This window comes from Ailuropoda melanoleuca, chromosome 8 (genome assembly GCF_002007445.2).
Source record: "Ailuropoda melanoleuca isolate Jingjing chromosome 8, ASM200744v2, whole genome shotgun sequence".
Lineage (NCBI taxonomy): Eukaryota > Metazoa > Chordata > Mammalia > Carnivora > Ursidae > Ailuropoda > Ailuropoda melanoleuca.
The window spans coordinates 67,389,081-67,414,384 of NC_048225.1; the positions used below are offsets into that span (position 1 = coordinate 67,389,081).

General features: G+C 39.2%; 1 protein-coding gene across 2 annotated transcripts in view; it reads right to left on the bottom strand.

The window, feature by feature from the left end:
* The window catches only part of EFCAB2 (EF-hand calcium binding domain 2), a 73,139-nt gene extending 53,458 nt beyond the window's left edge, over positions 1-19,681 (bottom strand). The window contains exons 1-2 of one of the 2 annotated variants that reach the window (XM_034666627.1): positions 19,435-19,681; positions 1,878-1,957 (exon numbers count right to left, since the gene is read on the bottom strand). In XM_034666627.1, the coding sequence (XP_034522518.1) occupies positions 1,878-1,957; positions 19,435-19,471 (117 nt within the window). In that variant the 5' untranslated portion in view covers positions 19,472-19,681. Of the gene's footprint in view, positions 1-1,872; positions 1,958-19,434 lie in introns of both variants that reach the window. The other variant, XM_034666626.1, reaches the window with a different exon arrangement.
* Positions 19,682-25,304: the final 5,623 nt, after the last annotated feature.

Genomic DNA, 25,304 nt, shown 5'->3' on the forward strand with positions numbered 1-25,304 from the left:
CACATACATGGGTCCCCTGCACCCAACTAGAGGCCTTTTGCCGGCCCACAAGCCTTGAGTAAACGCTGGCTTCTCTTCTCTGCACCCCTTCTCTCTCATAAAGCTCTCCTGGTCTTCCTCTGGCTTTCCCTGACCTCTCTCACAGTCCCTCTCTCCCCTGCCCCCGGGAGAACCCTGCAGCTTCAGCGAGGGGTCTGAGGCAAAGGCCGTCCAGGGACTTGGTCGCACGAGATACGTGCTCCCCACCCCATCCCAAACCCTATCACCACCACCACCGCCCCACCCAGTCATTTTCCTCCGAGGACACTCACACTCCAGGGTCACTCACGCAGCCTGCACGGTGGCCCGAGCACCTGGAGCCCAGCACGTGACCCGCGCACTTCCTTGGCAATAGCTGAGCCAAGGCTCACGCAAGGCCGACCATGGCGGTGGTTCTGGAACGAAATTCTCACCCTTATCCCCTGCCGTAAGGCCCATGAACACAGACGAGGTATAGAGCTACGCTTTACAAGGTGCTACTATAAAGTAATGAACTGGACTTCCTCTCCGTCTCCTCCCCTGCAATCATACCTCGTGCCTTACACTTTGGTGTAAGAAACTAAACAATACGTATAGTGACAACTTGTCACAAATAAAATAAAATCACATACTGTTCCTCTGGTTTAGCTGAAGTTTAAAGCACTTGGGCCCTTGACTAGTCCTGGAAGTGACGGCACCCGCGGATAAGCCTCACTCTGTTCCTTTCCAGTTCCACTTTTGTCTCTTCCCCCGGCTCTGCTGGCCTCGTGTACTCGTTCTGAGTTTTGTGACTGTGACCCGCCCAGTGCTCCACACTTAGCCCACCCTCCCGGCAGAACGGTTTCGTGGTCGCTCCGTGACGTGCCCGGCCTGGGTCCTACAACTTCTGTTGTTCTCCTGGACAGTCTCCTCTGCCTTTCTGTTTCCTTTCTGGTCTCAAACTATTCTGTCTCCTTCGCTCCATTCCTGACCTACCGGTAGTCATGTCTCTCTCTCTCATCTTTCATGTTCTTCTGTTTGGGTTCTTTTTGCTATTTTACTTGGGGAGTGCATCATTGTTTAAGCATTATTAATCTTTCTAATTCATAGATGGTAATACGTACTTATTTATTTTATCTTATTTTGTAAAGATTTATTTATTTATTTATTTGAGAGCGAGCATGAGCGGGAGGAGCAAAGGGAGAAGGAGAGGATCTCAAGCAGACTCCGCACTAAGCGCAGAGCCCAGCGCGGGGCTCGATCTCACCACCCTGAGATCACCACCTGAGCCGAAACCAAGAGTCCGAGGCTCAACCGACTGAGCCACCCTGGCGCCCTATACTTATTTATTTTAAAAGCAAATTCGGTTCATTCACTCAACAATTATTTAGTGAGCACCAACGAAGTCTCTAGCACTAATGCCCCAGCAGAGTTTACCTCCCCCACAGAACTTACAGTCTACAGGCTGAAATGGGCAATGTGGATATTCTTTTCACCAGACTGTAAAGAATCAGTATTGATCTGAAGCGATAGTAAAGACCTTTCACAGAGCACAGGAAAATAAAAAACTTAAATCACATAATAAGGGGCACCTGGGTGGTTCAGTTGGTTAAGAGTCCAACTCTTGCTTTCGGCTCAGGTCATGATCTCAGGGATCAAAGGATCGAGCCCCACATCGGGCACCACACTCAGCAGAGTCTCGTTGAAGATTGTCTCCCTCTGCCCTCCCCCCGCTCACGTGCCCCCAAGCACTCTCTCTCTCAAATAAATAGATAGCATAATAAATTCAAGGACTGAAAAAAGGACAAGCGCCCTCTTCCACTGTATGAGTTGTATCAGTAATTTAGAATTAGAACAAAGAAAACATTGCCAAACCTCACATCCACTGTATTATTTGCCTCGTGGTCAAACACTTCAAAAGCGTCCTTGATTTTTTTGTGATATTCTGATGCAATTATCTCTGCAAAAGACAAAGTAAATAAAAAGTGTTTTACTTGACCTTCTAATTTAAAACAAAAATCTCAGCCACTGAGCTAGAAATTCTCAATGAGGAAGAGCGTGCCGAACGTTCCTAATCTTAGCATCACATAGCATGCTCGCCTTCCTCTAGGAGGCCTTCCAAAACCACCACCTGACCCCTTTCTCAAGACCCCACCCCGTTAGCAAGGAACGGCAGACTCTCGCTCCCTGCGGCTCGAGACACACACAGCACAGCACCAGAGCTGCCTACTCTTGAGTACACAGCGTTAACGGAAACTTTATGTGTGTCCAGCGTCACGGGCTCACGTGTGTCCACAGTCATGGGGCCACCACGCCGATCCAGACACCGAACGCGTCCAACACAGCCTATCTTCTGCCTCCAGCAGTCTGGGCAGAGTCCCAGCCCAAGGGGCGGAAGGAAGCCAACACTATGGGCAGACTGTGGCTCACTGGTGTGCTCACCTGCTGCGCTTATTGTGGGCTTGAGGGAGCTGAAGTTGGGGGGTGGGAGGTATGCCAGAGCAACACCACACACTCTCTCAAAGGGCTTTCAAACTAGTTTTGAGACTAAGATTTACTTATAAAAAACAATGAAAAACTCATTTATTCAATAAACATTTATTGACTCTCTACTCGGTGCTAGACACTATTCTAAGTGCTAACGTTATAGCAAGGAACAGGACAGACAAAACCCTTACCTCCACGGAGCTGTTTTTATTGGGGAAGACATATAAGCTTATACGTATTTGGTAAAAATACACTGTAAGTAAAGCGGTGCTGGAAAAAATAAAGCAGGTAAGGGACACAGAGTGCTTGGGGGAGGGGATCTTGAGAAAGGGTGGGGGGTTGGTTTGCAAAGGCCTCCTTAGTGATAAGGTGACTCCTGCACAGGAGAAAGAGCCAGCCTTATGAATATCTACAGGAGGAGTTTTTAGGCAAATAGTACCGCAGAGGCAGAATGGTAGGAAATCAGGTCAGAAAGGTGTGAATTTGGGGGTGGAGGACAGGTTCCACGGGGCTCTGCATACTGCTTTAAGGGTTTTGTCTTCTACTTTAAATGGGATGATGAACCACTGGAGGGTTCTAAGCAGCGCTGTGACATGGCCTGGCTTATATTCACTTCAGCTACAATCTTAAGAATATACTGGAAAGGGACAACGGTGGAAGGAGAGACCAGTTAGGACGTTACTGCAGTATTCTACAGAGAGTCTCACGGTGGCAGGGACAAGGATGGAAGCAGTTGGAGATGGTAAGAAATGATAGGATTCTGGATATACTCTAAAGGGCAGAGACGATAAGACTTGCTGATAGAGGAAAAGAAAGCAGATGAGGTTGACTCCGAGGTGTATGGCTGGGTGGAAGAATAAAGGGAAAAATAATGCAATCAAGTCTCAAAATTTATTTTTCAAATAGTAACATAGGATACCCAGAAAGGGAGAGATTCAGTTCACATACTCATTTTAATTATAAATATAATACCATCAAATTGTAGAAAATGGGAAAAAATCAACTCATATTCCCTAGGTGTAACCACTAATCACTTTGCTATATTTTCCTCCAATCTTTCTGCACACACAAATTTTTATATGTATCATTTAAGAACTACCATTCATTCACTCAATGGAAACCTACTGAATGAAACACTATGTACCAGATTCTGGGTCAGGTGCTCTATCTACATTTGTAACCAGACGTAAGTCTCGAGCAAAGCTCAGAGAGGTCTGGGGCGCCTGGGTAGCTCAGTCGGTTGAGCATCAGACTCTTGACCTCGGCTTGGGTCATGATCTCGGGGTCATGGAATCAAGGCCTGCCTCAAGCTCCTCATGCTGGGCATGGAGCTGCTTAGGATTCTCTCTCTCCCTCTCCTTCCGCCTCTCCCCTCATTCGCGCTCTCTCTCTTTCTCTCAAAACAAAAAACAAAAAAACACACAAACAAAACAAATAAAATAAAGCTCAGAAAGGTTAAGCAACTGGTGTTAAGATCACAGAATTGCCAAGTGGCAGAGCTGGACTGAACCAGATCTTTCTCACTTGAGGAATCCTACTCTCTCCCACACTCCACCCCCCACCTCCCTAACTGCTGGTACTCTTTAGTTTAAAAACCCATAACTCCTAATCACTTCACTCAAATATTATACTTTTCCAGGCTACAACAGAACCTATGTAACCTTCAATTTTTAACAGTACCCAAGGAATATACCACAATTTATTGATATTAATTTTTCTTTATCATAAAAAATATGGCAGTGAACCCCTTTTGCTAATTTAATAACCAAAAAAACCCCTATTATCTCATTATTTAAATTTATACTTCCTTGATTACAAGTGGTTCTGAACGATGATCCACATGCATGTCTGTGGCCTCTGCTCTCTGCTGTGAGCTTCCTGTTCTTGCTCTCTGCTCACTCCTACTAGGATCTTCCATTTTTTTCTTAGCAGTTTGTATGTGCTCTTTAAATAATGAAGACTTAACCCCGTGTCATAATTACTGCAAACAATTTTTCAGGTCTGTTGTTTGCATTTGTTTTTCTAAACTAAAACCAGTTTCATATCCTTGCTGATCATCAATATCATACATGATTACCAGAGGGAAAAAAAAGGATATGTAAGAAAGAGTTTAGATTAAGTAAAAATCCCTTCGAATCCTACCACGCAGGGTTAGTGACTCTTACTGTTGTCTCCTAATTTTCGCTCAACAATAAACTTTGAGCATCTTGCATTCTCAAAAGAATATTGATTACAGTATCACTTTTAATGACTGCTTGCTATTCCATTATAGAGCTCTATCATAATTTATTTAGCCAACCTTCTAACTGTAGACATTCCAGTTTTCCATTGTTATAATTATTCTTTACTGCAGTCTTGCCCAATTCATCTTGGTGAGTCTTTTTATTTCACTGAAATACAATGAGTTGAATACAGTTGAATTTGTGTGGAGTATTGGGAAGGTTCTAATTAGTCATAATATTGTCTCACTGGTTATCACACTGCCAATGCACAAAGATGACGTCTGCTTTTTAAATTTAAGGTCATTTTATTTATTTTTTAAGTTTTTATTCAAATTCCAGTTAACATACCATGTAATATTAGTTTCAGGAATACAATATAGTGATTCAACATTTCCATACAACACCCAGTGCTCATCACAAGTGCACTCCTTAATACCCATCACTTTTTTCACCCATCCCACTGCCCCCCATCCCCCACCTGGTAACCATCAGTTTGTTCTCCATAATTAAGAATCCATTTCTTGGTTTGTCTCTCTTTCTTATTTTCTCTTTGCTTATTTTGTTTCTTAAATTCCACATAAGAGTGAAATCATAGGGTATTTCTCTTTTCCTGACTTATTTTACTTAGCATAATGCTCTCTAGCTCCATCCACGTCATTGCAAATGGCAAGATTTCACTCTCTTTTATGGTTGAGTAATATTCCATACACACACACACACACACACACACACACACACACACACACACACACCACCTCTTCTTTATCCATCCGTCACTGGACACCTGGGCTGTTTCTATAGTTTGGCTATTGTGGACATTGCTGCTATAAACATTGGGGTGCACATGCCCTTTTGAATCACTATGTTTGTATCCTTTGGATAAATACCTAGTAGTGCAATTGCTGGCTCATAGGGTAGCTCTATTTTTAACCTTTTGAGGAATCTCCATACTGTTTTCCAGACTGGCTATACCAGTTTGCATTCTCACCAACAGTGCACAAGGGTTCCCCTTTCTCCACATCCTTGAAAACACCTGTTGTTTCTTGTTGTTGAGTTTAGCCATTTTGACAGGTGTGAGGTAATATGTCATTGTGGTTTTGATTCGTATTTCTCTGATCAGTGATGTTGAGCATCTTTTCCTGTGTCCCAGTAGTTTATTTTTGCTTTTGCTTCCCTTGCCTCAGGAGACAGATCTGGAAGAATGTTGTTAGAGCCAATGTCAAAGAGGTTACTTACCTGTGTTCTCTAGGATTTTTATGGTTTCAGGTCTCACATTTGTCTTTAACTCATTTCAAATTTTTTTCTGGTGTAAGAAAGTGGTCCCATTTCATTCCTCTGCATATTGTCCAGTCTTCCCAACACAATTTGTCTCCCCATTGGATATTCTTTCCTTCTTTGTCAAAGATTAATTGACCATATAGTTGTGGGTTCATTTCTGGGTTTTATATTCTGTTCCATTGATCTATGTGTCTGTTTTTGTGCCAGTACCATACTGTTTTGATCACTACAGCTTGTAAATATAACTTGAAGTCCAGAATTGTGATGCCTCCACCTTTGCTTTTCCTTTTCAAGACTGCTTTAGCTATTCTGGGTCTTTTCTGGTTCCATACAAATTTTAGGATTGTTTGTTCTAGCTCTGTGAAAAAATGCTATTAGTATTTTTATAGGGATTGCATTAAATGTGTAGATTGCTTTGGGTAGTATAGACATTTTCACAACATTTGTTCTTCCAATCCATAAGTATAGAATGTGTTTCCATTTCTTAGTGTCCTCTTCAATTTGTTTCATCAATGTTTTGTAGTTTTCAGAGTATAGATCTTTCACTTCTTTGGTTAGGTTTAGTCCTAGTATCTTATTGTTTTTGGTGCAGTTGTAAATGGGATAGATTCCTGAATTTCTCTTTCTGCTGCTTCATTACTGGTGTATAGAGATGCAACTGATTTCTGTACATTGAATTTGTATTCTGTGACTTTACTGAATTCATATATAAGTTCTAGCAGTTTTTTGGTGGAGTTTTTCAGGTTTTTCATATAGAGTATCATGTCATCTGCAAATAGTGAAAGTTTTGCTTCTCCCTTGCCGATTGGGATGCTCTTTATTTCTTTTTGTTGTCTTATTGCTGTGACTAGGACTTCCAGTTCTATGTTAAATAATAGTGGTGAGAGTGGACACCCCTGTCTTCTTCCTGACCACAGAGGAAAAGCACTCAGTTTTTCCCCATTGAGGATATTAGCTGTGGGTTTTTCATAGATGGCCTTTATTATGTAGAGGTATGTTCCCTTTAAACCTACTTTGTTGAGGGTTTTTATCATGATGTTGTTTAATTTTAAGGTCATTTAAAAAGTGCATTATCTTTTATTTTTAGGTAGTCACATCAGATGAGTTTTCTTCTTATCCTTTCAATTTCTGAAACTTATCCTCTGAGGACCTTCCATGTGGAAGTCCTGGGGACAGTGGCCCACCTAGAAAAGGCACAGAAGCTGCATACCCTTGCCCGCCTACCTCGCCCTATGAACCTCTTCCATCTGGCTGTTCCTGGGGTAGAAGGTCAGGAGGAATACTGGAGGTTCAGCTCAACTCTTGACTGGAATTGTGAATACTCCCTACAACATGCGTGACGTGTGGTTCTCTAGCTCTCACCTGACGAGCTCTGCAAGACAGAGAGCCCCCTGTGGGCAGCCTACCTCAACGCCAGACGGTTCTGGGCAAAATCTGCTGTATATCGCACTGCTGTCACATCCCTAGGTCAAGCAAAAGTGACTTTCATACTACCTAAAAATTCTGCCGAGGGGAATTGTTCTGACATTTAATCTGCGTCTAAATAAAGGATCCATGCAGCCCAATGTGTAAGCAAGGCAATTCAATGGGTGTGAAGAAAACATTATAATTACATTTAGAAAGAAAGGAAAAGAAAGGAAAGGAATTCATGCTTTGAAAGGACCAAGGAGGAGGGAGAAAATCATTCTTTTTCTGGAGATTTGGTGAATACTCAATTCTATTTTTTCCTACAATTTAAAAATACATTTTACTCTTTCATACATATGAAATTTATTTTGACTTGATTCGAAGTGCCAGACTAACTTCTAATCTTAGTTTAGTAATTTCTAATTTACTAAGCACTTGATTTATTTCCCCCTATTTCATAACGTGATCTGGTGTCCTATTTGGCGGAGACCACTCCTATTGAATATCTATTCTACGGATTCCATTCTGATTGGCATTTCTAGTGTTATGCAATTACCATACTATTTTATTTGTTGCCACTGATTTGGTCTTCTTTTTAGGAATGTTCATTAATATTTTCACCAGTTTATTCTTCCAAAAGAAATTTAGAAATTCCAAATAAATACCATGGGGAGTTGTATTACTATTGCAGCGAAGCTATATGTTAAAAAGAATTAACATTTTAAAATATGTCATTTTCACATCAAGAGATATATAGTAGATATATACCCCTTTTTATATCTCTAAATTAAACACTGCACATTAAGGTTTTCCTCATATAAGTCATATACAATTCTCCAAGAACACTATGCCTGAGTATTTTATGAGTTTTGTAGCTACTGTGAGGGAATCTTTTTTTAAACTCTGTAATTTCTGGCAGTTGAGGTCAATGTTGAGTGTTTTGCTGCTGCTATTTATGCCATATGCATCTATTTCCTGAAAATTTTTATTAATTATAATCCTTTTTCAGTTATGTTTTCTGATAATACACTTTTGTCTCTTCCAAAATTTATACTTTTTTTTAAAGATTTATTTATTTGACAGAGAGAGAGAGACAGCCAGAGAGAGAGGGAACCTAAGCAGGGGGAGTGGGAGAGGAAGAAGCAGGCTCCCAGCAGAGCAGGGAGCCCGATGCAGGGCTTGATCCCAGGACCCTGGGATCACGCCCTGGGCCGAAGGCAGACGCTTAACAACTGAGCCACCCAGGCACCCCCAAAATTTATACTTTTTATTTCCTCTTCATGACTTACGCCACTGACCAACTGCCAAAGCAACTTTAATGCATAAAGCCGGTAACGATAATTTTTGGTTTTAAAAACATTATTACTATCTAATAGATACGAGCACCGGTCTTTGAACAGCAAACCTTGTGGGGACTTGTGTCCCAAAACAGGTATCACTTACACCTGAAGGCCTTCCATTCCTACATCTAACTTTGCATATTAAGAATGGGCACTAACTTTTAATACCTTCTTTTCGGTATTTTCTACATTTTCTACAGCGTGCTCTGTTTCACACCCATTCCTCAAGATGATTCTCAATAAAAGACTCCAATGATCAACACTTCTGGGCAAACTTGAACGTTGTAAGTCTCCTCTTGGAGACTTGCAACGTGTGCTCCTACATTAAAGTCTTCAGGATGTCCGGGGCGCCTGGGTGGCACAGCGGTTAAGCATCTGCCTTCGGCTCAGGGCGTGATCCCGGCGTTATGGGATCCGAGCCCCACATCAGGCTCCTCTGCTGGAAGCCTGCTTCTTCCTCTCCCACTCCCCCTGCTTGTGTTCCCTCTCTCGCTGGCTGTCTCTATCTCTGTCAAATAAATAAATAAAACCTTTAAAAAAAAAAAAGTCTTCAGGATGTCCTACAGTAAAGACACCTGTTCACTTTAACACAGCATTTCCCAAATGTACTCGATCATGGAATCTCCTTTTTCCAATTCTCATCTGTCAGGAATAATTAATGCCTTAATTGGAATCTGGGACTTCCCTAACTCAGGAATCCTCACCTACTGGACGTTACTAGCAAGATGTGAATGGACGACAGGGGTGCCAAAAATACTGATCCTCTCATCTTTCACTGTGGCCAGATGAGGTCACACAGCTGAGAGTATCTATTCCAGGGCTTCCAGGAAGGAGACTTAGAGGAGTACAGGATCTGATGGCATGCCCCTTGGTCTGCACAGGTGGCAAGAACCACAAATGCCAGCAGACACCCACTGCCCCACATTGCCAACATGGTGATCTACCACATGGGCTCCCATAGCAGCCGTATACCAAATGCACTCCAAGGAGCATTGTGATCAGGGACTGGGGGGACTCATGGCTCTAGGTAGCAGCCCCAAATCTTTATGTTCACATAAATGGTCTACTTCTGCCCCTCGGCAGATGACGTGCCCTTTCGTAGCCTGTTACCTGGCTCTAACAACACATGCCTATAAATAAACTGATATGAGAAAGTTCAAATGAATTAAAAAACAGTTTACATTGTTACAAAATTTTCTATATTATATATGTCAATTAAAGGATACATTCTTAGATTATATAAATATAATTTAAATTGTTATTATTTTTTAATGTTTGAGAAAAGTGCTTTTATACTTTTGTTTGAACAAAGCTTCTCATTGGTGGTAGACTATCAAAAACTAAAGCATAAAATCTGATATTAAAAAGTATTCTGAGGGGAGGCACCTGGCTGGTTCAGTTGGTAGAACAGGCAACTCTTGATCGCAGGGTCCCGAGTTCAAGCCCCACTTTGGGCATAGAGCTTACTTTAAAAAAATATAAATAAAGAAATAAAAGTATTCTGGGAAGCAAGCTAAAGTTCTTCATTAAAAATGTTTAAGTACATTTGGAACTTTTCTATATATAAATTCATCATTTACAAATTTCCTAATACTGTTTTCTTTTAAAAATCATATAGGAAATGCCATGATTTTTTTCATTAAGCCCCATGTGGATGCCTCAAATCTTTTCCAGTTGTTACCCCAATATGCCATACAAATATTATTTTCCATGCTCCTGTTTGGAAGTGACAAAGGTTGAGAATCACTACCCTAAGGTAATCACCTTTCTAAGTCCTTTGAGAATGCACCACTCATTCTCCCCGTCAACTATCTCAGGGATTTAACGAATATTAGCAATATTTTGCTCCCCATTGCTGCTCACAGTCCCTTACTCCTAGCCTGTCATATTTTTTCCAAGTCCTTTAATTAAGAAAAATTGCAAACATTCAGAAAAATCAAAAGCTTGAGGTAGGGTAATGGGTGAAACAGGTGACGGGGATTCAGGAATGCACCTGTCGTGATAAGCACCAGGTGAGGTACAGAAGTGGAGAATCACTGTTCTGCACACCTGAGACTAAAACAATACTGTATGTTAACTAGCTGGAATTAAACTAAAAAAAAACCCACAAAAGTTGAAAGCTTAGAACTGTAAACAACTCTATACCCACCACCTGCATTGAACTATTGCTAATATTTTGTCATTTGTTCATCCTCCTTCTGTCTCTGTCCCTAAATAAATAGTAAACATTACAATACTTCGTCCCTACGTGCTTCAGCATGCATCTCCTAAAAATAAGGACATTCTCCTACATAACCCCAATATAACTGTGACATTCTTTAAAATTAACAAAAATTCACTACAATCATCAAACAACTATTCCATTTTCAAATTTCTCCAACTGTACCATAATTGTCACTTAGAGCTTTTTCAACCTAAACTCTAATCAAAATCTGTGTACCACATTTGGTTTTGGTTTTTTTGGTCTCTTCTAAAGTGAAACAGTCCCCCATCCTTCCCTAACCTCCTCTCCTTCCCGTCATGAAATTAGCTTGGTGAAGAGCTCAGGCAATGCAATGTCTTACAAAGTTCCCTACATCCTGGACTTGCCTGACAGCTTCCTTGCTTTATCCTGTTGAAAGCTACTACGTAAGTTTCATTCCTTGGGACGTGGCACCTACTACTGACTCCTTCTCATTGTTGTCTTCTATTGATTCTCTGATCATCATCCTTCAAATTTCACACCCCAACTAATTCAGTTTCCAACAACCCATCCTTACAGTCCTATTTCATCATCAACACCCTCTGATTCTCTGTATGAAACACTTCTGAAATCTGTGTCTCTCCTTCCATTCCCTCATCACTTCTGGCCTGGATTAATATAGTCACTTCCTGTCTTTCTGCCTTCAGGCTCCTCTCCCTCCCTTCCCATTCCATCCTTCAAACCACAGTCCACACTTTGTTAGGATGATCTTTCTAAAATAAAATTTTGTTCGTGTGACACCAATCTTTCAATGATTCCTGGGGTCTTAAAAAAAAAAAATGCACTCAGACTCCTTAACCAAGCCCACAAAATGCTTTATGAACTGGGCCCCATCTATCTAAAAAATGTCATTTTGTAACACTTTCCTATACAGATCTCCCATTTGGAAATCTTTGTAGTTTTCTAATCATCATGCTTTTTCACAGTGTCATCGTTTAGACAGTCCTTCTGTATGGAACTCTCCTTTTTTCTGGTTAACTCCTACTCATTGTTCAAGGCAGTTTAAGAGCAACACACTTTTTTGAAGGCTAACTTCATCCTCTTTTTCAGGAAACTACCCTCTAATGTAATTTTGTAGCACTGACGGACATTTCTATCGTAATACTGTATCAAACACTATGGTAGTTAGTTTGTTTCCCCTTCCATACTTGTAAGCACCTTCAGAATAACTTTGACAGTGCCTGGAACACACTAAAAGCTCATAAATGCTTTCTAAATAGTTAATAATTGGAAATGAGATAATAATCCATGCCTCATATGGACATGGACATTCCAGAGGTTCCCTTTTTGGTGTTTTATTGGGTATTATTATCAGAGTTATATTATTTCTTTCATATAATGAAACTGGGTGGTGTTTAATTGTTTACTACATTATAGAACAATTTGTATAAAACAGAATTATCTGTTTGCTAAGAAATTGGCAAGGAAAGGATTAAGGTCCTACAGCAAAATGAGACACAACAAAATGCAGTAGTTGACAAATTCATTAACATATTAAAAGGATTACACATCATAACCAAGTGGATTTTATCCCAGGAGTGCAAGATCGGTTCAACATATAAAAATCAATCGAAGTTATACATCACATTACTATAGTAATTCCACTACTGGGTACTTACCCAACGAAAACCAAGACACTAATTCAAAAAGATGCATGCACCCCTATGTATATGGTAGCATTATTTACAATAGACAAGATATATATATAGATATAATATATATACACATATATATTACAATAGCCAAGATATTATATTTATATATATGTATATTTTATATGTGTATATATATACAATAGCCAAAATATTATATATATAATAGAATACTATTCAGCCATAAAAAGGTATGTATATTATATTATATATGCATATATAAACACAATAGCCAAAATATTATATATATATATTATATATATAATATTATATAATTATATTATATTATAATATTATTCAGCCATAAAAAGGATGAGATCTTGCCATTTGTGACAACATGGATGGACCTAGAGCGTATTATGCTAAGTGAAGTAAGTCAGACAGAGAAAGACAAATACCATGTGATTTCACTTATATGTGGAATCTAAAAAGCAAAAGAAATGAATAAACAAACAAAAAGCAGAATTAGGCCTATAAATACAGAGAACAAACAGATGGGTGCCAGAAGGGAGAAGGGTGGGGGATGGGCAAAATCAGTGAAGGGGGGTGGGAGATACAGGCTACCACTTATGGAATGAATAAGTCATGGGAATAAAACGTACAGGATAGGGAATATACTCAATGGGATTGTAACAGCATTGCCTGGTGACAGCTGGTACCTACAGCTGGGATGAGCATAGTATGATATGTGGACTCGTTGAATCACTACATTGTACACCTGAAACTAATGTAATATTTTGTGTCAACCATACTCAAAAAAAAAAAAAAAGCCCAAAACAAAGTTACACACTGCATTAAGAGAAGAAGGGGAAAAACCCACATAATTATTACAGACGAAACAGAAAAAGGATTTGGCAAAATTCAACATCCTATAATAATAACAATAATCAGAAAACTAAGGATAGAAGACAAATTCCTCAACCTGATAAAGGTCATGTATGAAAAACCCAGAGCTAATATCATATTCAACAGTGAAAGACAAAGCTTTTCCCCTAAGATCAGGAACAAAACAAGGATGTTCTTTTTACCACTTCTATCCAACATAAGATTGGATGTTCTAGCCAGAAGATCTAGGCAAGAAGAAGAAATAAAAGAAATCCAAATTGTAAAGGAAGAAGTAAAATTATCTGTTTGCTTATGACATGACATATAGAAAACCCTAAAATACCATGAAAAAAACTGTCAGAAGCTAATAAAGGAAATGAACAGTGGTGCAGGACACAAAACCAACACCCAAAAATCAGCTGCATTTCTACTGAATATACAATCTGAAAAGAAAATTTTAAAATAATTCCATTTACAGTAGCATTGGAAAGAATAAAATATGTAGGAATAAATTTAACCGAGGAAGTGAAAGACCTGTGTGCTAAAAACTACAAAATATTGCTGGAAGAAATTATAGACATAAATGAGTAGAAAGACATCCTATGTTTGTGGACAAGAACACTTAATATTGTTAAGTTAAGCTACTTATTATAAGCTTGGATTGTGGCCCCCAAAATTCATATGTTGAAGTCCTAACCCCCTACCCTTACAATGTGATCCTATTTGGAATAGAGTCATCGAAATTGTAATTATTAACAATGATGAAGTCCTACTGAAGTAGGTGGGTCACTACTCCAATATAAAAGTGTCCTTATAGGGGCGCCTGGGTGGCACAGCGGTTAGGCGTCTGCCTTCGGCTCAGGGCGTGATCCCGGCGTTATGGGATCGAGCCCCACGTCAGGCTCCTCTGCTGTGAGTCTGCTTCTTCCTCTCCCACTCCCCCTGCTTGTGTTCCCTCTCTCGCTGGCTGTCTCTATCTCTGTCGAATAAATAAATAAAATCTTAAAAAAAAAAAAGTGTCCTTATAAAAAGGGGACATGTGGACAGAGAGACAGATACACACAGAGCAGAAACACCAAGTGGAGATGAACAGGTATCAGAGTGACGCAGCAAAAGCCCAGGAACACCAACCCTGGCCAGTTACCCACCATAAGATGAGAGAGAAGCATGGAAAAGACTCTTCATTACAACCTTCAGAAGGGAACCAATCCTGCCAACATCTTGATGTCAGACTCCTAGCCTCCAGAACTGTTAGACAATAAATTTCTGTTGTTTAAGCCATGCAGTTTATGGCATTTTGTTACAACAACTCTACCAAATCAATATACTATCAAAGCAATGCACATATTCAATCTAATCTTTATCAAGATTCCAGTGGCGTTTTTTTTGCAGAAACAAAACCCATCCTAAAATTCATATGGAATCTCAAAGGACCCAACAATCTTGAAAAAGAAGAACAAAGTTAAATCACACTTCCTGATTCCAAAACTTACTACAAAGTTACAGTAATCAAAACACTGTGGTATTGGCATAAAGACAGATATATAGACCAATTGAATAAAATAGAAAGCACAGAAATAAACCCTCACATATGGTCAACTGATTTTTGACAAGGGTGCCAAGAACACTGAAGGAAGAAAGGACAGTCTTTTCAATAAATAGTACTGGGAAACCTGGTTATCCATATACAAAAGAGTGAAGTTGGATCCTTGCACCATACAAAAATTAATCAAAAGGAATCAAAGACCTAAATATAAGAGCTCGAACTATAAAACCTTTAGAGAAAACAGTGAAAAATCTTCATCATATTGGATTTGGCAATGGATATGATCCCCAAAGTCATAGGCAACAACCAAAAAAATTCATAAGCTGGATGTCATTGAAGTTAAAACTTTTGTGCATCAAAGATGCGATCAAGAGAGGGAAAGAAAACCCACAGAATGGGAGAAAACATTTGGAAAGCATATATCTGACAAGGGATTAACATTCATACTGTATAAAGTACCCCTATAACCAAACAACAAAAACAAACAATCCAATTTTTAAAAATGCGAAAAAGTTGAATAGACATTTCTCAAAAGAAGTTATACAAATGGCTCGTAAGTGCATGAGAAGATGCTCGATATCACTAGTCATTAGATAAATGCAAATCAAAACCACAAAGAGATACTTCACACCCATGAGAATGGCTATTATCATAAAAACGAAAAATAACAAGTACTGGTGAGGATGTGGAAAAAAATAGAACCCTTATCTATTACTGGCGGGAATGTAAAATGGTATAGCCACTGTGGAAAATAGTATGGAAGTTCCTCAAAAAATTGAAAATCAAACTACCATATGATCCAGCAATTCTGCTTCTGGATATATATGCAAAAGAACCAAAAGCAGTAACTCGAGCAGATACTCGTTGCCAATATTCATAGCAGCATTATTCACAATAGCTCAAAGGTGGAAACAACCCGAATGTCCACTGATAGAAGAATGCATAAACAAAATGTGTTTACACACACACGCACACACACTCACACACATGTGGAATATTACTTCACCTTAAAAAGGAAGGAAATTCTGACATGCTACGACATGGATGAATCTTAAAGGCATTAAGCCAAGTAAAATAGGCCAGGTCCAGAAGGACAAATAATGAATGATCCCACTTCCATGAATTACCTGGAATGGTCAAACTCATAGAGACATAAAATAGAGTGGTGGTTGCCAGGAGCTGGGAAGAATGGGAAATTATTATCTAATTGGGGAGTTTCTGTTTGGGACAATGAAAAGTTCTGGGAATAGACAGTGGTGATGGTTGCACAGCACCGTGCATGTATCTAATGCCACTGAACTATGCACATGAAAATGGTTAAAACGGCTTTAAAAAAAGTTATAAGAATGAAAGTTAAATAATTAACCTCTCTAATGAAATTGTTCTAAAATTGACAGTGGTGGGGCGCCTGGGTGCCTAAGTCAGTTAAGCACCCAACACTTGGTTTCAGCTCAGGTCATGATCTCAGGGTTGAGATCGAGTTCCAAGTCGGCCCCACACTGGATGTGGAGGCCGCTTCAGAGTCTCCTTCTGCCCCTCCCCCGGCTTGTGCGTGTGCATGCATGCACGCCTGCACGCTCTCTCTCAAAAAAATTTAATAAAATAAAATAAAATAAAATAAAATAAAATAAAATAAAATAAAAAAGACAGTGGGGATAACTGCATACACCTATGAATAGACTAACAACCACTGGATGCATACTTCAAAAAAATGAATTGTATGCATGTGAATTGTATATCAGTAAAGCTGTTATAAAAAAGAAAAGGATATTATAATTTTTAGAGAAGATAATTATAGAAGGAAACATTTCCCTTATTCTAATGAGTAGTGTGTATGTCTAAAAAAAAACAAAAAAGTTATTGAAAAATGAAAAATAAAAATATGCCAATTGCTTCAGAAGAATCCCAATAATACATTTTATGTATGAAGGCAATCCATTTTATTTCTTCCTTCCCAATCCGTATACCTTTTATTTTTCTTTTCTTGTCTAGTTGTCTTAGTCTGGGCTTCAAAACAAAATACCACAGACAGGGTGGCTTAGAAACAACAGAAATGTCTTTCTCACAGTTTTGGAAGCAGGAAGTCTGAGAGTGCTCTGGAGTATTTCAAAATGGTTTCTTTTTCCCCCCTCTTTCTGAAAGCATAAGGGGATTTTTCTCTGATATTTACTATAGGAACCTGGTCAAGCTGCTGGAGGTGAAACTCATAAAAGTGTGGGGTGTCCCTATGACTTGTCCACATTGTACCTCCAGTAGTCCATCAATTACAGTGCAGGTTTTCCTACCCAGGATTTGTGTCCACAGCAGTTTCTACTTATGAGTCTCTGCCCTGGAGTCTTAAGCCATGACTCTCTGTATTCACCTGTCAGTCTTTCCAATCTTGGGAGCAGCAGTTTGCCCTGTGTCTGCTCCTCTCTCACAGATGCAAGAAGAGTTGTTAATCTATCAATGTGTTCAACTTTTTACCTATTGTTAGGGACGAGTGGCCAAGCAATCCATTTCATTATGGCAATACACACACTGGCATTAAATCAAACGCATCCCTGTAAAATAAACATTTTATTTGGCAGCATCTTAGCAGTTCAATGGTAGATTTCCAGACATTTACTTCCCTGGCAAGTAATCCCAACATGAAAATGTTTGCTTAAAATTTTGTAGTGGTATTTTTAAAAACTGTAGTCATATAATGCTTATTTTCAAGCATTAATAACCCAAAGTTTCTCAACCCTGTCTATGATAATTCCCTTTCCCAATCTTAACCTTCCCACACCAGACTGCTTAACTATTAACCAGAAAACCCTTGTGGATTGCAGTAATTTAGTGGCAGAAATATTCTCAAAAGCCTTAGTACAGGAGAGATAGAGAAGAGTTTTCCAAAATACTATCTGATAAATACGGTGCCATTATTTCACACCCTTCCATCATCTGTTAATATACGTGCAGCCAAAAGATATTAGCTCTGAATAAAAACTGCTGTATGATGGCTTAGTAAGAGGTTCTTAGCTACCCTGCTGAATCAGTAACTTGGGAGAAATAATCTCATCAGAATTCTTTATGTGCATTCTACTCTACCTTTCCAACACTGAAAGACAAAGTTACACACCATATTGTAGACCCTGTCTTCACCGTGGTACTTATCACGTAGAATACATTTTTGTGCCATATGCTGCAAATTGTAAGCTTAAAATGCAAACATATATATGGTGCCACATCTAAAGTGCATAGATTAAGGAAGAATTAACCTGGAACCTTTACAAACTCTTCCAAAAATGAAGAGGAGGAAACACTTCCAAATCATTTATTATGAGGTCAAAATTGCCCTGATTCAAGCAAAGAAAGACATCAGAAGAAAACTACAGATCAATATCCCTTATAAGTATAAACACAAAAATCTTCAACACGATACTGGCGTACCAAATCCAGCCACATATAAAAGGGATTGTACACTATGAATAAAGAGGATTAACCCCAGAATCGCAAAATCAGTTCAATACCTGACAAAGTTCCAGGTAGTTAAGCCAACCAATAAGCCAAAAGCAAACTAAAGCACTGCGTTCCCCTTTGTGCCTTTTTCTGGCTGGTGTTTCTGTTTTTCTTTTTAACTATCCCTGACTTCTTTAACTACATTTTTCATCATAAAAAGAAAAAAGTCTAATTCTGTATATTCTTTTTTTTTTTAAGATTTTATTTATTTATTTGACAGAAGAGAGAGACCACAAGCAGGAGGAACAACAGGCAGAGGGAGAGTGAGAAGCAGACTCCCCACTGAGCAGGGAGCCCTATGTGGGGCTCAATCCCAGGACCCTGGGATCATGACCTGAGCTGAAGACAGATGCTTAACTGACTGAGCCACACATGCACCCTGATTGTGTACATTCTTGCCAAAATATAAGACCTATCTCCTTGTATTTGGCTAAAATACCATGATAACATGTCAGAAAGCTATATTAACCTATTAATATTTTATGTTAACTTAATGAAAGCTTTAAAAAATTCCCTTGTTGTCAGTAAAAATATAAACTATTCAAATAAAGTATAACAATATGTCTTTCCAGTAATGGACGTGAACGTTTGCAAAATGTATTTGGCAACTTACACTGCTCAAAGCAACATTTCAAAATAACAATCAAAAATGCATCTGATTTTTAAATATTTCATGAAAAAATAGCTTTTATCTAGAAAAAATCTTGAGGAGTATTAGACTATAACAAATGAGATACTTGCGGAAGTTATTCTATTTTAAAAAATATATTTTTTATCTATAAGTTTATTAGAGTGATCAAATGTGTTATCAGTAATTTTTAAAAGCCTTTTGGTCATCTAAGTGCTTTTCTCTCCTTGTATATATGTAAATTATTATAAATTGGTACTAACTGTGGTCCATTATACCTTCATTAGTTATTGGTTAACACACAACAGATTAAGATTTTATGCACACCTTGAGAAATTTCCATGAAGTGCTTGGTGGACGACATAGTTACGTCAGTAGAGAAAAAGAGCAATTAAAAACCGCAGGATCTAAGTTGAAAGAGAAGTTAGAGTCAGTCAGCCCTTTCAAACCCATGAAAGGATCCCCTCTGAAACACGCTTCTGTGGTCATGGATTGGGGTTTGCTTTATTGTTCTCTACTTTAAAGACTGATCACTTCTTTTTGTTCCTAAGAAACACTGTATTAACAACTATAAGCACCATTAATGAAGAATGTGTTTACTGAAGTCTTAACAAATGCTTAAAAATCCATATTCAGTCCCTCTTCACAAAGCACAGTCTTATTTATACTTAACTCTTAAGTTATAACATGTTAATAGAAATAAAGCCATAATTAATAAATGTGCTCTAGAAATAATCAACTTCTTGCCACAGAACATGTTTAAACTATAACCCTCACATATATGAGAAAATGACTGGTTGATAACCCAAGTAATTCTATTTATTCATGGTTACATCTAATTCAGTATCAAAAGTGTTATCTCAAAAATTAAATACAGCTGAAATGAATATGTAAGTTTTCAGTAAGGTGTATGCAATTTTGCCAAGCTTGGGGGAAAATATTAGCAATAACATATTAAATTTCACAGAAATGTCATGTTCAGCAGGTGTTCTAGAAAATGTTACCTTTTATAGAATGCCCATATAGCAAAAAACGGAATGACCATATGTGGAAATAAGCACTTTTACAAGATGGTCAGATGGTGAAATTATACCAGAAATTCCAGTTAACAAGTTTCCAGGAAAGAAACTACCACGATACAGGCCTCATTTCAAACAATCTTATAAATTTTTAAGTATACTGTATACTGACTGAAGGTTTCCCTATTTTGGTAAAATAAGTATTTTTTGAGAGTGTTAATAAACAGGAACACTCTTTGATTATTGTGTACCCCCCCCATTCTTCTGCATTCTTGGGGGGGTGCTTACGACGTACTACTTCTTAGGTGTGCTTTTAAAGATTACACCCTTTATAGGACCCTGGGTGGCCCAGTCAGTTAAGCAGCCAGCTCCTGATTTTGGCTCCGGCCATGATCTCAAGGTCCTGGGATGGAGCCCCACATGGGGCTTGGCACTCAGTGGGGAGTCTGCTTGGGGATTCTTTCTCTTTCTTCCTCTCCCTCTGCTCCTCCCCCAGCTCACATGCTCTCTCTCTCCTTCTCTCCCTCTCTAAAATAAATCTTTAAAAAAATTATATCCTTTACATTAACTTTATCAGTTTTTTCTCTTCCTTAAAAAATAATTCAAAATGACAAAAAGCAAAATTGTACTACAATGCAGTTTCAAAAAAGAAACTAAAAAACATGAGGAGAAGTTCAAGTTTGAGCTCCTAAATATCCTTATATTGATATATAGCTATAAGACAGAATGCAAGGTAGGCAAGGGGTCTTTTTTTGTGTGAGGCACATTAAAGGAATTTGGATTTTATCCTAATGGCAACAGATATCAACTGAAGATTTATAAAGCAGGGAGTATCTAGCTACATTCACAATCAAGGAAGATCACTCTTGCTGCTGTGAAGGTAACTCAGGCGGAGACAGAGATCATCAGGGGATTTCTTACAGTGGTCCTGAGGACAGGATGAACACATCCCCACCCCACCCTCTGCTTCCCAAAACGTTCTAATTTCTTGACTGTTTCTTTCCCCCACCCCCATTACACCAGAAATTCAATGAAGTCAGAGGCCTCACCTGTTCTCAACACTCTCGTATCACTAGGATATACAGCGTCATAAGCATCAAAGCAGACACACACCAAGTGCTTAGTGCTCGATAAAATGTTATATGAATGANTGCTTAGTGCAAATGATAAGAAAGCAAATGAATAAACCAGAGGGACACAGAAGCACTGCCCACAACAGCCCAGGGCAAGTTCCCAGCCTCATTCTCCAAGGCTCCGTAACCAGAAACCCACACCACGGTATTAGCCAAACGTGAGAACTTGGATACAGCAATTATGTAATTCTTGAGTGGAAAGAAGGAAGAGCATCATGGGGAAGGAACAGTAGCTCGGATCATTTCAGATGGTGGTACCAGTAAGTTAGTTACTATCGGAAGGCCTGGTGTGAGAAGGGTAAAGGAGAGGTCATGCTTGCTTCATGCATTAGTAACTTAATTCATTCCTTTACGCAATTAATAAATATTTGTTGAGCAGCCACTAGGCACTGTGCTCTCCGACACATATAGAAATAATGTGGCCCACATGCTGGACTCACGGCTCAGACCCCAGCTTTGCCAGTTGCTGCGTGACCCTGTGCAAGTTCCTCAACGTCTCGGTGCCCGTGTCTCCGAACAGTCAAATGATGATGGTGATAGTTACCTATACTAGAGGGCCCCTGCGAGCATGAAATATTATGTGTAAAGTGTCTGGCGTGTAGTGCTTGGCCATAACTTTAAAACATAAGCTATTTTTATTATGTTAATTGGGAACTTGTAACTCGGAGATCACCTTTACTTTGTATCCTAAGATTGGAAAGATGGGCGTATCAGCTTCATTTCCAGGACAGGTGTGGGAAACGTCTGAACAAACCAATTTAATACTTGTACTGTATGCCACAAACAAGGTTAAGTGTGACATCTGGGATGACTTCATTTACAAGCTAAAGTTCGGGGGCACCTGGGTGGCACAGTCGTTAAGCGCCTGCCTTCGGCTCAGGGCGTGATCCCAGCGTTCCGGGATCAAGTCCCACATCAGGCTCCTCGGCTGGGAGCCTGCTTCTTCCTCTCCCACTCCCCTGCTGTGTTCCCTCTCTCGCTGGCTGTCTGTCACATAAATAAATAAAATCTTTAAAAAAAAAAAAAAAAGCTAAAGTTCTGAAGTCAGACAAAACTGTCTGAATTCCCCCCCCCCAAAAAAAACCAGATTGACTCCTCAAACTCTTTTTTTTAAGCAGGCACCATGCCCAGCATGGAGCCCAACTCGGGGCTTGAACTCACGACTGAGATCAAGACCTGAGTTGAGATCAAGAGTCAGATGCTTAACTGACTGGGCCACCCAGGCGCCTTGAATACTCAAACTCTTAGCAAATGACCAAATTTGGTAATTTTGGTAGTTTTAGCAAATTACCAAATCTCCCTAAGTCTTAGTTGCCTCTTCTATGATGTTGGGATAATAATAACAATGATAATACTAGCAGTTACCTTGCAAGGTTGTTTTGAGGATTAAGAGAAACAATGTATGCAGTGACCCTGGCACATAGGAATGCTTTTCAGATGGGAGCTGCTATTATTATTTCTCACAAAAATCACCTGGACTAGCCATTAATATCCTTACCTCACAGATGAGGTTACTGAGGCTTAGAAAGTCAGATAAGTGACTTGACAAATACCTAGTAAGTGGGAAATTGAAGAGTCAAGCACAGTCTGTGGCTTCAACGATTCTATTCTTTTAACTGCATTATGCTACTTCTCATTGCTTTGAAAAACTGCTTGGATTATAAATATCATATAATAGAGTTGACATTTAAGACTGATATATACGTAATTCTTCATAAAAAGCTCTGAATCTTTGAAATGTTTATAAGTTTCCTAATACTTGTATATAGTTGTAAAAAAAAAGGCACAAAGAATTGTTTAACTTTACGTTAAATACATGGCACATAATACAATAGGACGTGGGCATCTTAAATTTTTGTTTCCTACTGAAGATACTACTGCCCCAACTATGGCCAGTTTTATGGCCTATTTTCAATATGTTCCCCTCATAGGGTCTTAAAAATTATAGTCGTGCAACGATACTGAAGAGTTCTACCCAGACATGAAGGTTTGCAAACAAGTCCGATTACATTTCCGCTTACTCAACTTCAGGAAACATTTCAAAACAATAACGACAACAAACAAACAAACAAACCAAAAGCAGTAAAAATTTGATGCAAAACTTTAACAAACAAAATAGGTTGATTTTCATTCCTTATTGAGAAAACTTAGTGGGGAATAAAGCAATAAAAAGAAAAATAGCGTGAACAGAAATAATAAAATGAGGGACATACAGCTTGAATTGAAAACAGAAAATGAGGGGAAGGAGTACACAAAATATACAAGAAAAAGAGTACTTTTTTATTCTACTAAAATGCAACCATTTGGGAGATTCTCATCCGATTATGATCAAAATCTAAAAGTCAAGTTGAATCCTTGTGTCATTTTGAACCCTAGCACATCAAGATAAACTAAACCACTCATGATATATTTGCCATCTTTAGCAGAAGATTTTGTTTCAAGATATACACAACTACAAAGATACAAATTATTATAAAAACATTTCATGAATTTAACGCAGAACGCACCGAGTCTTACCACTTCATGTTGCGACCTACCACATCTGTTTGTCTAGCTTTAAGCCCTTTCTCACCCAAGTGATAGTCCCATATTTGTCCTACAAATCCCACCCCCTCAAACTCAGCCTATCCAAAACTAAAGTAATCTTGCATCAGACCCTTCATCTATCTTCAGATGGAGGTTCCTCTGACTTACAATTGCGTGTGGTCCATCTGCTCATGCTACTGGCCCTGGAACAGGCTGGCACATGACACTTTGTTGACGGATTACTCCGCCGCTGGCACATTCTCTCTAGTCCTTTAGATCGCTTTCTTAGATCCCAGGTATAATCATTTCAACCCAAAATCTGAGAAAGGACCATGCTTGCAAATAACATTCAGTAAGTATTTACTGAATGAAAGATGACCCTGGAGAAAGCATAGGACAATGGAGTGGAAGCTGGCTTGCTAAGGGTGAGGCAGTAACAAAGAACGTACGCAGTAGTATTCTTTGACCTGACTGAAACCTGGCATTGAATACAGCTGTTTCTTTAAAGAATTTAACAAGGAAAAAGAGGAAACTCATATAATTGACAGACTGGCAGGACTATGAGAAAAACATGCATAGAGATTTGAGAATGTTTGTGGGCAAAAAAGAAGGAATCAGTGAAGGCAGAAATCTAAAGATAAATGTTCTTTATTGCTTGCAATCTTGTACCTTCAACTTCATCCTTCTCATTGTTGCCAAAGTGGTATGCAAAAATGTGTATCTGAGCACAGCACTTTCCAGCTAACACCCTTCAGAAACTCCCCCATTACCTGCAGGATGAAGTCAACGACCCTTAGGAATACTGGATCTCCACGGTCTAATCAATGACCTGGCTCTGGACACCACATGCGGTGATTCTCAGGGATGAGAGAACCAGGACCGGGCCAGTTGTACGGCAAGCATCCAAGAGCTTGGTAACAGTATGTATCTATAAGCTCTGCCCCTGGAAATTTGGATTCAGTATCCTGGGTAGAGCCAGGAATCTGCATTTTTACAAAGTTCCTTGGGGGATTTGACGAGTGGCCAAGTTTAAGAACCACTACATTCGCATAACAGGGTAGTTTTAAGGAACACCAGGCTTTGGAGCCAGAAAGAACCCAAAATAAATCCCTGTTTTAACCTTTACAGGTTAGGTGGCCTTATGCAAGTTATTTAGTTTCCCTAAGAACTGAAGTTATTTTTCTTCTCTACAATGGGAATAATATCTTACTCACAGAACTGTATTTAAATGAGAAAATACATATAAAATACTTAGAATATGTATGTAAATACTCCATAAATGTTCACTGTTAATAACTGTTTAACACCTAACTGCTCAAGCCACCCACCTTCTCCTCATTCCCTCCCCTGTTCCTGCTCCCGTCTCTGCCTGGTAGGCTCACCTCATTTTTTTCCCTGCTGACCTTAAACCTTGAAGATGCTGTTCCTGCAGTTCCTCCACACCGAGCATCCGTCCTCCCCCTCCCACACCCAACCTTCCTTCTTTCATTCTCTAGACTGGGCCAACCACCCCCCTCTG